Source organism: Diabrotica undecimpunctata, chromosome 5, assembly GCF_040954645.1.
Source record: "Diabrotica undecimpunctata isolate CICGRU chromosome 5, icDiaUnde3, whole genome shotgun sequence".
Taxonomy (NCBI): Eukaryota; Metazoa; Arthropoda; class Insecta; order Coleoptera; family Chrysomelidae; genus Diabrotica; species Diabrotica undecimpunctata.
In genome coordinates, this window is record NC_092807.1 from 141,237,305 (window position 1) to 141,254,186 (window position 16,882).

General features: G+C 33.1%; 1 protein-coding gene across 3 annotated transcripts in view; it reads right to left on the reverse strand.

Annotated features, from left to right (window-relative positions):
- mnb (minibrain) overlaps positions 1-16,882 on the reverse strand; it is a 45,717-nt gene that overhangs the window by 12,498 nt on the left and 16,337 nt on the right. For all 3 annotated transcript variants that reach the window (XR_011951045.1, XM_072532864.1, XM_072532865.1), the window contains exon 6: positions 14,546-14,877. Coding sequence is in view for 2 of the 3 variants with exons in the window: in XM_072532864.1 (XP_072388965.1) it covers positions 14,546-14,877 (332 nt within the window). In the remaining variant the exon portion in view is untranslated. The remainder of the gene's footprint in view (positions 1-14,545; positions 14,878-16,882) is intronic.

The window sequence follows — 16,882 nt, forward strand, 5'->3', positions numbered from 1 at the left end:
AGTATGCAAGAGCAATACGAATATATCTAAAAATGTATACATCAGGCCGCATTTTCTTAAAGCTCGCAAACGTAAAGGATAAAATGAGATAAAAGCAGCCCAATCTAATGTTATAAAACGGCAAATAGAGAATTTTGAAATAATAAAAACGCGAACGAAAGAATTCCAAAGAAGTCCAAAAATCCAACTCGGGATAAGTTAAATAGAAGTAAAGGAAATATTATGTAATAATGAACGGAGAGCCACGGTAAACCATACTTCCAAACCATATTTTACAATAAGAAGTTCCAGATAATACCAAATTAAATATATATATATATATATATATATATATATATATATATATATATATATATATATATATATATATATATATATATATATATACATCCTACTATCATTTTCGCATCGATACATTATGCTTTTCCCATCAATTTAGCATCGTCTTGCAAAGTAGCATCTGTATATCGACGCTACTTTACAAGACCTCAATAACTGTTTTCCTGTACTTGTTACAAGAATTTTAACCATCTCATTGATTAGAGTTTTGATACCGTGTTGGTATTTTAAAATATCCGCTTTCTCTTTTTATCCCTTACTGAGTTATATAAGTTTATTCCAGAAAATGTTTGAGTCTAAAATGATGGTACAGTGAAAATATTATATATATTTAGTTCAGGGTTTTACCGTTTACTCGCTGCCATTATATACATGAAAATGTATATCCCACTTTCATTATCAATCATTTTAGCATCAGAAATTTGGCATCGCTGTTGAATATAATATTGCCCACAACGAAATAGTAAACTTAAGAATATATATATATTTTTTTCATCCACAAATCATTTTGGAATCATGTTTGGTTAAAAGGAACGGGTTATGATATATTGCAACTACCTATTGTATCTTCACTCCAATTCGTCCAGTCGCGACGTACAGCCCCTCAAATGATAGGATTTAACCAATAAAATACAATAAGACAGAAAAATCAAATATAGCAGCATGTCAAAAAGGCCTTAATTATATATCTTCGTTTCTATAAGTCCAATCGTGACGTACAGTATCTCAAATGACAGGATTTAACCAATTGAAAACAATGAAATAAAAAAATGAAATACAGCAACATGTCCAAAGGGCCGTAGTCACGTATCTTCGGTCCTATTAGTCCAATCGTGACGTATAGTACCTCTAATGATAGGATTTAACATAAATAATACAATGGGATAGAAAAATCAAATGCAGAACAATGTCAAAAGGGCCTTAGTTGTGTATCTTTAGTTCTATTAGTCCAATCATGATGTGCAGTACCTCAAATGAAAGGATTTGACAAATAAAATATAATGAGGTATAAAAATTAAATGGAGTAGCATGTCAAAATGGCCTTAGTTATGTATCTTCGGTCCCATTAGTCCAATCGTGACGTACGATACCTCAAATGATAGCACTTAACCAATAGAATACAATGACATAGAAATCAAATACAGCATCACGTCAAAAGGGCCTTAGTTACGTATCTTCGTTTTTAGTGGCCCAATCGTGACGTACAGTACCTCAAATGATAGGATTTAACCAATCGATTACAATACCATACCAAAATAAAATACATCAGCTTGTCAAAAGGGCCTTAGTTATGTATCTGCGGTCCTATGAGTCCAATCGTGACGTTTCAAGAAAACATTGTTCAAGTACCTCAAATGATAGAATTTAACTAATAGAATACAATGAGATATAAAAATTAAATAGAGTAGCCTGGCAAAAGGGCCTTAGTTATGTATCTTCGATCCTATTAGTCCAATCGTGACGTACAGTACCTCAAATGGTACAATTTAACCAATAGAATACTACGACGTAGAAATCAAATACATTAACACCAAAAGGACCTTAGGTATATATCTTTGCTCCTATATATGTTATGTCAAAAGAGCCTTAGTTGCGTATCTCCGGTCCTATAGGTCTAATCATGACATATGGAGCCTAAAATGATAGGATTTAACGGAGATAATACGATGGTGGAGAAAAATTAAACATGGCGGCATGTAATAACACCTTAAACTGGCAGCAATAAAACGAATTAACGCACAGAAGTGTGTGACATATTACGTGACAGGATTATTAGCGAATACCATACGATTAGGTCATGCATATCTTTACATACGTCCACTTTTAGTTAACTACTTAGTATGTATTCAGTACTTTGCTTTACGGTTGTTGAGGCATGGGCTCTTAAACAGAAGAATGTTAAAAATCTTGAAAGCTTTGAGATGTGGTGCTACCGCCGTATACTAAAAATAAGTTGGGTGGATAAAATTACAAATGAAGAGGTAATACGCAGAATAAATAACGATCCAAAAGTTATACTGAATATAAAAAAGAGAAAACTTGAATAGTTTGGCCACCTGATGAGAGGACAAAAGTACACATTCCTACAAAATATAATGCAAAGAAAAATCCAAGGACGCAGAAATCCAGGCCGTATAAGAATGTCCTGGATGAGAAATTTAAGAGAGTGGTTTGGCTGTACCACTAACGAATTATTCAAAACAGCAGTAAATAAAATTAGAATTGCCCTAATGATATCCAATCTCCGATAGGAGAGGCACTTAAAGAAGAAGATATGATAAACTCGAAAAATCTCCAACGTTCACTGTTAGACATATGCCTCCCGTTCAGTGCACACATTTATTGCTCCTTGACGCTGTGATGAGCATGAGATAGGATTTAACAAATAGAATGACAGAAAACTAAACAAGACAGTGTGTCAAACGTGGAATGCGTCGCAGAACGTGAAATATTAGCGTAAAATATCCATTTAATTTTTTTCCTCAGTTGAATAATTCCTGCTGGTATTTGGTCTAAGCTTACTTCTTTTCCCCATTCAAGCTGTTTCATAGCTAATTCTACTTCCTCTTTATAGTGCTCTGTTCATCTGTTTTGGTAAAACATAAAACAGTTGTTTCAGATATCTTTATCGCGTTTCCTTTTTTTATCGATGAATATGCTGTCGTTTTCATCTTCTACTATTTCATATGGAGCTACACGATTAACAATTCCAAATCAAGAAAACACAAATAACACTCAGAATTATATTATACAGCTAATAGTCGAAAAATGAAGAGCAAGAGATAGATAATCAGACAATTAAGATCAGCGCTACATGATGCACGCAATTCCACATTTGAACACTACATTAGTACATTGTCTAAAGAAAATCATTCACTATGGATAGCAACAAAAACACTTAAAGAGACCTGAACAATACAACCCACCAAATAAGAAAGATGAAGTTAGTTGAGGAAGATCAGACCAGGAAAAAATGTCAACATTTTCAGAATACCAGATAATAATAATCAAGCAATAGAACACTGAAAACTTTTGTTTTTAACTGTACGCCCGTGAATGACTTATTATTTTTTAAATAACAGTTAATATTGCACTTTTTTATTGTATTTTTTCATCTTTCAAGATAATTCTTATAGGAATATATTTATATATAACATACGGTCTTATGGTCTTATTACGGCTTTAAGATTATACGACCTAAATGTATCTTGTACCGCACTGCTAATTGAGAATTATGTTTGTAATGCGATAAGAGGTCCGGATATACGAGACACCAGTGACTCATGCCGCACTGATAAAAATCCAACAGGAATCTGCATTTCTATAAAAAAAATAGATTAATTTGTTTTGTGTATTAATTTAGTTTAGTTTAGTCGAACAAGAGTTGCAGTAACAGATTTTTCTAAATATAGAATGTAAACCATATTTCCAATGCTTTGTGAAAGAGAACCAGTTTATAATATTCCGGACGACGTAATAACACCTTATTTTAGCATATTGGTCGATGAATTGAAATCATTGTTCAAGAAACGAATTATTCATGTACAGATGTTTTACTCTAAAAACATGTAAAACCAAAATCTCGATTAAAAAAGTTGCAACCAGCTACTCACGATGAAACTTAACCCCATAATTGATTTTACAAGTGATAAAATGGGTCGACAAAAGACCAGCTTTAATCCTTACAACATTTAAACATAATAGTTGTATCTTGGTTTAATCAAATGAAAAGAAAAATTATACACAAGTACTAAAACCACAAACTATTCTCGATTATAACTTGGTGAAAAAGAGTGTTGATTTTAGTGATCAAGTGGCTTCTTACCAAAGCCCAATACCCAAAATTCTGAAGTGGTACCGGAAAGTGGCAGTGGAATTAATATTTAATGCCGCATTTAATACCGTAGTAGTCAATGCTAAGTTGCTAAATAATAGAAAACGTAAAAAAAGCGACAACCTATCCTTATGTTCAGACTGGAGTTCGCGAAAGCATTTGCAATTAAAGAAATGTTGTAACCCTCAAGACCAGTTACACCCAAAAATACCATCTCAGGTAAAGCGATGTAGATAATACAAAGAGAAGAAAGTGTACAAGATGTTACAAACTTTTAAGAAGAAGCATGACTAGTAGAAAGTTAAAACATACTGTGAAGAATGTGATGGCAATACTGCAATATGTCTAGTGTGCTTCATTGAAGCACATTAAAAAATAATTTTTCTTATACAGGAACTATTATTGAGTAAAAACGTATTGTGCCTCAAGTGGCCTATAGTATTGGAAGTCGTAAGTTGATAGTTTCTAGTAGAACGTTTTTATTGTTAATTACCTCCGTAAAAGTGAGTTATAGTATTTATAAAAAGATGGATGTAAATAATATGCCTTCGACATCTAAAAAAGCTAGATGTGAACATAAACGTAGATTGACCACTGCTGAATTACAATCATTGTTAGAAGCATCTGTCGAGGACGATGTAGATTAAATGAATGATGGAAGTGACTCTGATTGACTCTGACGAAATATTTGCACAAAGTCGTTCAGAAAAATCGAGGATTGCGTTTTGGAAAGAGACAACACAAACAGAATTTAAGACTTTTCTCGGACTTATGTTCCATATGGGGACAATTAAGATGAACCGTCTGAATGAGTACTGGAAAAGTATGGGTAACTTCTATAATAGTGTTGACTTGACTAGATAATTGCTCATAGCCCATATTAAGAAATAAGCGAATAGACAATCCGCACTTGTCAAAGAAACTGAAAAAACCTGAAGTGGTCTAAAAACTAAAAAGTCCCCTATTCAAACTGTTTTTAATAAAAAATTTAATAATATGTTTAAGTTTTTTTAATATACCCTAAAACTGAAAGCGCAAAGAATCGATTGCAAGTTACAAAATACTTGTAGAGTCATACTGTTTGGACAAGTACGGTTGTTTAAATAATCGGTTTCTGTCATAAACAAATTGAATAAATTGTAAAATATTTTTTGATCTGCTTGATATTTAGCACACTTTAATAACTGATCAATTGCCATAATTTCAAGTAGCTATATTACCTGTCGTTAGGCAAAAAACAAAGTTATTAACATTTATAAATTACTACAAACATAATATCTTAAAGTTTACGGTTTTTTGAAATTATATCAATTATTTATGTATTTAAATTTGGTATTTCTCTACATAAAAAACTTTTTATGGTCTACAACTTTTATTTGAATTATTTTTCTTTAGAATGTATACAAAACGTTTTATAAGCAAAAAATTTTTTTTTGCCTTTTAAGATTGTTTAAAAAAACAAAGCAAAATCAAGTGTACGTCTTTACGAATTTTTCGTCAGCTACCCCTCATACTATTTAGAATTTAAATTTCTATATAAGATTTTTTTAAACTATTTAGCGAGGTTCCGTGAATTCTTATGGCATGGTCAAATATTATTTTGTTTATGTGATTAAGCCACAATTATTGGTCGTTATTGAGATGAAAATTACATTTTTAATTAACTAATATTTAACGTTTTGATTTCCACTATTATTTTACAATAACTTTGTTTATTGTACAAATTATGTAAACATGTGTATACACATTTTGTACAAAAAAACGTTTTTTGAGAACGATTTCCGGAATGGAAATCAAAATTTCAAACATTAACAGGATCACAACCAATAATTAAGGCCTCAATACCATAAAACCATAATATTTATCTCAAACTATTCATCATAGCTTCGACTAAACAGGTTGTAAATTGAAATTTATGTAAAATATTCCCCTACACGATTCTCTGGGCAAAAATATCTAGGTTGAATAAATATAACATCTAAACGAAGAAAAAACCCGTTGAGACTGCAACTTGTGAGCAGGTAGTTTCAATGTCGTTCTTTGAACTTGAACCCAAAGCGATCGATATTTAGGTATCTAAAATATTATTTTAAGGATTAATACCGGCAACATCTATTGGCTCTAAAATGATGCCAAATACAGTGATTTTACCGCTCGATGTTAAAACGTAAGTATGACGTAAAAAATTAAATATATAAAAAAAATCGGAATATTGAAAAACCGACAACAGTGCCAAGCCTACAAAGGTGCACTAAACGAACATACACAATTTATAAATAGAAAATGATAGCAATTCTTGGTGATGCTAAATTACTGCAACGTGAAAAGAGTTTTAAAGGATAGCGGGATGTATATATATATATATATATATATATATATATATATATATATATATATATATATATATATATATGAAACTAAAAGATTGCATTTCATTTCAATCGGAACTCCACCATTGCTCTACACGTGTTTCGAGTTATGCAACTCATCATCAGGAGCACTTGTGGAAGTTCAACTGAAATGAAATGCAGTCTAGTAGTTGGTTATTATAACCAAAATAACAGCCAGGTACGCTAGCAGCGACATCTATACGAAGTAACAAGAAGTCCAGACATCTCTCTCTGATAGAAAATTAGGTGAACCGCAAATTCAAAGCCTCTTACTAGAGACTTTTAACGACGCTAGAAGTATCCTTTTACTTCACCATTCATCTACGATTCGCCTTTGAAAATTACTATCTGTCTAAAGACCACAAAAATTAAATGTATGGTAAGTATAATAGGTACTCAGCTAATTGGACCATTTTTTATTGAAGGAAATTTAACGTCAGATAGTTACGAAATGTTACTTAGAAATGAAATTGTACCTACACTGAGAAACTTGTTTGGGGCCAATTTTAATCAGATATGGTTTCAGCAAGATGGAGCTCCAGCTCATTTGGGTTTAAATGTCGTTATTTAGATGAGATATTTCCCGGACGATGGATTGGTAGACGAGGTAGAATTGAATGGCCTCCACGTTCACTTGATTTCAATCCTAAAGATTATTTTTATTGGGGATACTTGAAAAATTCAGTTTACAAAACTAAACAAGCAAGTCTTGCAGAGCTAAGGCAACGAATTATCGTTGCTTCATCTCCAGTCTTCTGCGTCCAAAGTTGAACATAGGCCTCCCCTTCTAATTTCTTCCAGTTCTGTTGGTCTTTAGCTTCCTGCAGCCAATTCCCAGCGATTCTTTTGACGTCAGCTATAAGTTCGTGTATATACGCCATTTCTGTTTTTTTTTTGTATTCCAATATTTAAAAACAGTGTTTTTTAGCGTATTTAGTTTATCATTGTTTCTTTATCAAGTTCTGTATCAAGTTTACTTCTTAGTAATTTAGTTCAATATATATGGTACAAGGTTAAAATTTAATAGCAATAGCAAACGTAAATGTTCACGGATACAATGACGCCAAACCTCGTATGTGCAAAATACAAAAGACTTCTTAAGTATATATACAAATAAGCAACTCAACAAAATTTACCACAACTAGAATAACTCAACCAATCGATATAAACCCGACTTTGTCTATAATACACTCAACCCACCTACTCAATTTAAATAGTCAAATAAAAACAAAAGGAAACAAAATAAAAACATTTTTTCAATAGTGCTGTGACGAAAATATTATAGAATTGTAAAGTAGATTTATTCCAGTACATATGATTTGTAACGTTCATTGTAATGCCACGAATGAAGTTAATATGACATTTTCTTTAAATAAAAAAATGAAACAGCAAATAAAGTTCGTAAGGGACATAAACAATTTTAAAATCGCAAGGAACAAAAAAAAAACAAGTTCAGCAAAAAGAAAAAATGAATATGAATTGCAGAAGCGACAACAGTATTGAAGCATCAGAAACAATAACGGTGATTTTTTAAATAACGAAAACACTCATGTAGTTTAGAGATGACTATGATAAAATCCAAAACATATTAAAATAATCCTTGTGATTAAACTGAAAATGACAAAGTTTCACATGAAAATTAACTGCAGAGCCACCACCTATAAAAATTAGTAAAAGCATAGATAATTTATCGAAATTGTTAATGTAACCATTATAAAATGAAGCAATGAAGAAGTTGCTAATGTTAGAAAATACAGAAGCTTTATTTAAAAGTAAATTTGTCATACATTGCTAGCAAAATCCAAAAATATAAGTTGTCTGCTAACTTATTTTATTAATCCACCAATTCAACTTATTAAATAAATTTATATTTTATATTTTAGCACATATATATACCATTTTACCGTTACCTTTAAAAAAAAATTACCACCACTTAATATTGTAATGATTATCATTTTAAACAGCTATCTTTCTATAACAGCTTTTCATTCACCTCAGACTCTTCTTAAAATTAAAAAAAAAATATGTATTTTTATCTAGACATTTTTTTTTGTAAAATAATGTTTACAGTCTTATTGTTTCAGTAAGGCGTAGATGGCAATAATGACAATTTTTAGAGTATCAAAAGACTTTTATTTGATAAAATATAGTAAACTTTATCACATATTTATAGACTACAAAGCAGCCTACGACTCTGTGAATAGAAGAGAAATGTCAATGAAAGAGCTAGGAATACCAAATCAGTTGGTAAATTTAACAAAACTAACTCATGAAAAAATTTAATGTAGAGTATGAATTCAAAGGGAACTGTCTGAAGTTTTTAAAACCAATAACAGGCTGCACCAGGGAGACCCTCTCTCCTGTATACTGTTCAATCTGGCTCTGGAAAAAGTAATACATATGTCACAAATCACAACCACTGGTTCAATATATAATAAATCAGTGCAAATCCTGGCCGATGCTGATGATATCAATATTGTTGGGAGAACGGAAAACGCTGCACGAGGGGCCTATGTAGCATTAAAAGAATCAGCTACAAAATGGGTTTAATAATAAATACCAACAAAACGAAGTATATGAAAATAAGCACGCAACCACGACCAATTGTTATAGAAAACGACGTCAACGATCAGTGAACGAATTTGTATACCTGGGAGCGCTCCTTAACACTGAAAATAATGCTACCGCAGAGATAAACCCGCAGAATTTGCATCGCCAACAGATGCTATTTTGGGCTCAATCTCCTCCTTAAATTCACAATAATATCGAGAAATACAAAAATAAAACTCTACAAAACAATAATACGCCCAGTCCTAATATATGGTTCAGAGACCTGGACTCTTAACAAAAAGTAATGAAAACATGTTGGGATGTTTCAAAAAAAAAGTACTAAGGCAAATTTATAGAGCAGTGAATGACAATGGAAAAGTGGAGAAGACCATACAATTTCGAATTTATAGAATATACAGAATAGACCAGAAATGACCCAGCTAAAAAAACGCTCCTTGATAGACCCATTGGTCAGAGAAGAGGAAGACCTAGAACAAGATTCCTTGGTAACATCGATGAAGACATGAGAAATATGGGAATACGTGCTTGTCGGAGAAAGGCGATGGATAGGGACGACCGGAGAGAAATTCTTGAGGAGGCTAGGACCCACGTAGGGTTATAAAGCCAGAATGATGATGATAGTAACCTTCAATTTACAGGATTTCTGTATTTAATTATGAATGATAAACATCATTAGCTATCACATTGTGGGTGCTAGATACATTATAGTAGCATTCTAAATATCCATATAAGACTGCGAAAAGTAAAATGTTATGTTTGGTCGCTTCTTTTCTACTAATACGAACGACGGTCATTAAAAGAGAAAGATACAAAAAAACAAAATGCGTTTCAAATGTGACTTTATAGGCGAATGTTAACACTCAGCTGGAATTGTAGAATGACCAATGCAGAAGTCCTCCTACTGTAAAAAATAAACACTCCTCAATTACTAATAAATGCAATGAAATCAAGGAAAACATTCTCTGACATCTAATGGTCACGAAAATATGAACAACTACAACTTATATTTAATGAAAAGATAAACAGAAACGAAGCTTTAATAAAAAAAATGTTACTAAGAAATATAACGGATTTCATTTTTCACAAGCTGTGGCTCTATGATGGCGTGATATATTATTTCAGTACTGATATTCAGTATAAATAGCGCGACAGTTTTATCTTCTTCTTCTTCTTAATTTTTATGTAGACATGACTCGGTTTTTTAATGTGCCTCCAGTAAGTTGTCGTTCCATCGTTTTCGTGGTCTTCCTACTGATCATCTTCCTATTGGGGAACCGTCTCTTGCCCTCTTTACTACTCTATTTGTTGTCATTCGGCTTATATGATCGTTCCATTCTACTTTTCTATTTCTTACCCAGTTCTTGATGTTCTCCAACTTGCATCTACGTCATCATCACTGATGACTACGTACTGTCTTGCCATCATTTTTTCTAAGTGTTTTCATCTCTGATGTTTCTAACATCCTTTTTGATCTCTCTGTGTCAGGTCATGTTTCTACCGCGTATGTCATTATTGGACTGATGACTGTTTTATAAATTTTGCCTTTCATATCTTTCCCGATATTTTTATTTCTCCCTATTGTTTCATTCCTGGAAACCTGCGGATCTGTTTGCTCTATTCACTTGATCTTCCACTTCAGTTTCGAGCTTTCCGTAGCTAGATAATGTGATGCCTAGATATTTAAACTCCATCACTTGTTCTATTATCTGACCTTCCAGCTCCAATTTACTTCATAGTAAATTTGTTGTTGTAACCATAGATTTTGTCTTTTTTGGGGAAATTAACATGTTAAATTTTCTGGGGGTTATATTAAATTGGTGCAGCATACGTTATAAATCGTCTTCACTTTGAGAGAGTAGTATTGAGTCATCTGCATAGCAGATAATTTTAAGTTGTTTTTCTCCCATTTAGTATCCTTTTTTAATTCTTACCTTTTTTATTATTTTATTCATAATCAGGTTGAACAATAGATGACTCAGGGATTCTCCCTGTCTTATCCCATTGCCAGCTTCAATAGGGTCGGTTAGTTCTTCTTCCACTTTTACTTTTATTTTGTTGTTTTCTTCTTCTTCTTCTTCCTCTTTACAAGCAATTCTGCTTGTTCATTGTCGGATTAATACCACTATGGAAGGTTGTCACTCCATCTTTTGCGCGGTCGTCCGATACTTCTTCTACCGATTGGTGACTTATCTCTTGCTATTTTGACGACAATGGTTATGTGGTTATGTGTGTTATTTCATTCTTTTTTTCTATTTTGTGTCCATTCATTTATACACTGTACGTTACATTTTCTTCTAATGTCTTCACTTTTCTTTTGATCTCTCAGCGTATTTCCTGTAATTCTTCTCAGTACTCTCATCTCTGCAGTTTCCAGTAGCCTTTGCGTTGTGGCTGTGTCGGGTCTTGTTTCTGAGGCATGTCATTATTGGTCTTACAATGGCTTTGGTAGATATTTCCGATCGTTTTGATTATTCCTAGAGGTATCTCTCTTGTGTACAATAAGTGGATAACGTCCTTTAATTTGACCCGTTCAAATGCCTTCTTAAGGTCCACGAATCATAGATATGCCGATTTGTTGTATTCTAATGATTTAGCGTCGAATATAGCGTCGGTGCATGAACTTCCCGACCTAAAACCTTGTTGTTCTTCTGCTAGTGTTATAATTTCATTCAGTTTATTTGTTATTTTAGTGTTTTATTTAATAAATTAATTCCTCTGTCATTTTCCGGATCCGATTTGTCTCCCTTTTTGAAGAGAGGTATTAGGATGCTTGATCTCCATTTTTAAGAAATTCTGTTTTGTTCTATTATTTTTTGGATTAGTTTTAATAGTTGGTCAGATCTGGTCGCCCGTACTTTAGGTTCGTTCTGGAGTTCGTTCGGCACTCTGTCCTTTCCTGGTGATTTTCTATTTTTTTAATTTCCTTAATGCTTCCTTTACCTCTTCCTCCTCAATATTTAGTTTTATCGTATAAATCATATAAATGATGTTTGGCACCAAAAATACAAATTGGCCCAGTCTTGATCCTGAACCATATATGAGCATAGAACGTTAAAATAAATGTGCTAAGTATAATTAGATATTCTCACGGACCTGAGACATATAATCTTAATATCCGGTTCGTCATTGTCAACTATCTAGAGTGAACTAGTTTAAAAAGATTTTTTTTCGCAAAATTTTCATCACAATGTCCACTATTGATATACTGATATATTTGTAGTAGATATAATAGTTGATCAGTGCGTAATTCTTGTGTAGATTTGGTAATATCGAGTAACGCACAATTAAACGCATTAAACGGAACAACTGTTAATACTTCACTGTTAGTAACTGCCTTGCCAATGGGACCTGTGAAACCTTTTGGTCCACTTGTAGTGCCATCTAGATGTTGAAAAAGATGACGCAATGTCAGTTCATTAGCGTGTAGTTGGCATATGAGCCATTGGTGTGGACATGAATAGAATGGCGTGGAGGAAAAGAATGTCAGAATAGAGTTTCAAATCGTTTTGGCGTCACCAGTTTTCAAAGACATATGGCCCAGGTATTCAGAATCCGCTTCTTTCAATATGGTAATATGCTCCTCTTGAATCACTCTTCTCCGACCATCTTCGTGTATCAACGTTTGGAACGAGCATATTATCAAACTCTACTTCTGTCTATAACTCGTGATGAATTGTTTTCAGTAAAGAGACCAATGTCTTGAAAAGCTGCATAAATGATTGTAGCTCCAGCATGATCTGAAACCCCATAACGATTTTAAGTTCTGGCAACAACCGGAAATGTGACATCAGTCATTGTGAGTGAAGAAGTGGAAACAATCTATTGCGATTGGAAGACCGCAATTTCACTATTTTTCTTGTCTGTTCTGTCTGTTGAACATTCGATTGTATCTTTTAAGTTGTAGGTGATTTAGAAGTAATAGGAATGGATTCCACCTCTATTTGCAAGGTTCTTTGTTCTTCACGATGTTTTTGTTGGTGTAATCTATGTAAACTCTTAATTTTTTTGATCGCTTCACGATCTAAACAACTAATCATCATTTTACGGTCAGTCCGTTGGTCGATTAAAATTTTTCGTTCTGTTATTGGTATTTTTCGGTTTCTAGGACAGTTGCAATCTCTGAACTTTAAACAGTTACAAGTAGCAATATTAACAATTTCTTGCTATCCTCACCAAACTTGAACAGCTTCTCTTTGTAACTGTCTTCTTCTTTTCTGTCTTTATAAGGTATCAATAATATTGGATACTTATCATGGTAAACTATAATTCTAGCTAATATTGTTTTGTATTCTACGATTGATATTGAAGCTTGCGCCACATCTCCTCTACTCTTTCCGTCACAATTATACTGGTTTTGTTTATGCTTGACAAAGTTGTTTTAATGGACTTCTTTTTTTACTTTCATCTGCATTGCCAAGTCGTTGAGTGACTTTTCACTGATTCGCATTACTTTTTGCAAAAGAAAAAAAAAGGCTTTTCAGATAACTTTTTTAATACAAATGGACACTTAATAAATCAATGCATCTGTCCCAAAAGTATCGGAGCATCGTTTATAACTTCGCGCCGTTTAAGCGCCCTCTGTGGAGTACAAGCGGAAACAGTAACTAAGTATTAAGTGGTACTGAAAAAAGTAGTGCGGAAACTATTTAAATGATGCAAATAAGCAACAGATCAAATCATGGTTGAATTGGTTTAAAAATAGCCACGGGTCTGTTGACAGTGACCCGCGTTCTCTCGGTCCGGTCGATCTTCCAGAACAACACTTGAAAATGTCAACTTGTAATGGTCATCAATGATAAATCGTGCATTAGCATTGGCAATCGTGGTGAATATGGTCTAAGAGATAAAAAATCAACAAAGGTATGTTCAAGTTCTAAAAAGATTGCGTGATACAGTGAGAAGAAACCGGAAACATTTTTGAAAGAATGACTGGTTTCTTCATCACGTTAATGCACTAGCAGCCATCGAACGTTGACGAGGAAATAAAGGCAATTCAAACAAATACAATGGCATTGGAAATCATTACAAAAACTGAATTTCAGAACGTTTGTTACTTAAAGCACCGATGACAGCATGTTATTAAGTTGAATGGGAATAACTTCGAAGAATACCATGAGCTGAATGACGAAGCATAAAGCATTGCAAAGTTATGAACGAAGATCGCACACTTTTGAGATAAGCCTTGAATGTTTTCATAGCTGAATTAGAAGCAATAATTAAATGGTACATGTCGTGTTGTAACTATTAAGCACAAGGAAAATTTAATCTCAAAATATGTAATTTATTTTGGATCATTTTAGAAACTATATATCCATTTGGCACGTCTCTATGGAAATTCGCATATATATCATTATAAAATCAATAATTGTATATGCAAATTATACTAAAATTCATTTAAAAACATACTCACCATGCTGACTACCAGAATTTGTCAAAGACATATCCAAAGAAGCGACTGCGGGACTGGAACTCGTACTATTTGCGGTGTTTGTGCTTTCGTCTGACGTACGCTTAAAGAAATTGTGCTGCAAAGCATAATATGGGGTAATTCTTGTTTTAGGGTCATACTCCAACATACGGAGGATTAGGTCTTTGAATTTCAAGTAATCAGACATCGTATGACCGACTTCGTTTGCCCGTCTTCCTCCCGGGCCGCCTGTTTCTACACCTAAGATATCATGAAGTCTTCTGGTACCTGGTATTTTATATTTTTTACCATCTTTAGTCTTTTTCAGTATGTACCTACAACAATATGATATTGTATTGTTCTAAAGCTATTTTCTTGTGGCATTTTAAAGTAATTATTATTTAAATGGGAATAAGCCACAATTAAAGGTTAAAGTAAGTTTCAATTTCCACTTCGGAAATTAAAATTAAGCGTTAAGTAATTACTCTTTAATATATACTCAGAAGAAGTATTTAAGACAGCGCTGGAGGAAAGCACAGAAGGCATAAAGATAAATGGATAAATAATTAATAACATAAGGTATGCTGATGACACTGTGATTCTAGCAAGTAGCATGGAGGAACTGAGTTGCCTAATGAGTAAGATACAAAAAACAAGTGCACAATACGGACTCAGACTAAATATCACAAAAACCAAATGGATGTTAGTAAGCAAAACCCAACAACCACCACAGCAACTGATATTGGGCGATGAAAGAATTGAACACGTGGATTCGTACATCTACTTGGGAACAACAGTTAACTCAAATTGGGATCAAGCGAAGGAAATACGTATAAGAGTAGAAAAGGCAAGAGCATCGTTCACTAGCATGAAGCAAATTTTCACCTCTAAAAGCCTCACCCTACCTCTCAAAATTCGACTTCTGAAATGTTATGTATTCCCGGTTTTGTTATATGGAATGGAGGCGTGGACAATGACCGCAACATTGATGAAAAAAGTAGAGGCCTTTGAAATGTGGGCTTACCGACGTATATTACGTATATCCTGGACTGAGCACGTGACCAACGAAGAGGTACTACGCCGGATAGGTAAAGAGAGAGAGGTAGGAATAAGTATAAAGAAAAGAAAGTTGGAATACTTGGGTCACGTTATGAGACATAATAAATATAGAGTACTACAACTGATCGTCCAAGGGAAAATAGACAGCAGAAGGGGTCCAGGGAGGAGAAGACACTCGTGGCTCCAAAACTTGCGGCAATGGTTCGGATTGTCATCTGCTGAACTATTCAGATCTGCCGCAAACAAAGTCAGAATAGCCATGTTGATTGCCAACGTTCGGAACGGACAAGGCACATGAAGAAGAAGAAGTAATTACACTTAAGCGTTATTCAAAATTTTCGGAGATTGGAAATTATTTACAAGAAAATGACCTATTGTTAAAATTCAATCAAATTTTTACGAAGATGTAGAGACAATAACCTAATACCAAAGGGCTTGAAGTTACGTCCAGCATATTCAAACAGACGGTTGGAAAAGATTCTATATAGAGCCAGTTTGTCCATGATCCGCGTAAGGTTACAATTTCATAGATCTAATTGATTTTTTGTTTAACAAGATATTGTAAGTATTGAAGATTTGCTTTTTAATGTGATATCAAATTCTGATTTTGATCAAATTATTTTTAGTTTACATATAGAATATGAAAATTCATATAAGAAACAAAGAAATATACATTTAAATAATTTATTAATGTTTGTATTTTGAGAACGATTTCCGAAGTGGAAATTGAAACGTCAATAAACTTACTTTAACCTTTAATCGTGGCTTATTCCCATTTAAATAGTAATTAATATGATATTGATATAGGTAAATATATATACACTAATAATTATTAAGTCTAGGATAAAGTCTTACACCCTGTCAACACGTTTATTTTAAAGATCGCTCGGACAAATGGTTTCTATTTGATCTAATATCTACAGCACAGTACCAAAATTGTAGAAAGTGATTAATATTTTCAATGTAGACCTTTGTGGGATTGAGGAGAAAGGAAATCGACGAGTGAGTCGAAGGCTTTTATTAAAAAAATAATCACGATTTTAGAACGAATTGATTGTCATAAAAATTATTTTCTTATTTTATAGATGCCTTAACTGAAGAAAACTAGACCTTGTTAAATATATTTTTTGGGAAAAGCCCTTTATCCGTTTAAATTAATAAACTTATAACTGATGTTGCAGTTTCGCAACGATATATAAACATTTATATAATATTAACAGACTTTGTGGTAGTTTTGATTCTCCCCGTATTCCAAGATTCCGTTTACATAAAATATAGCTG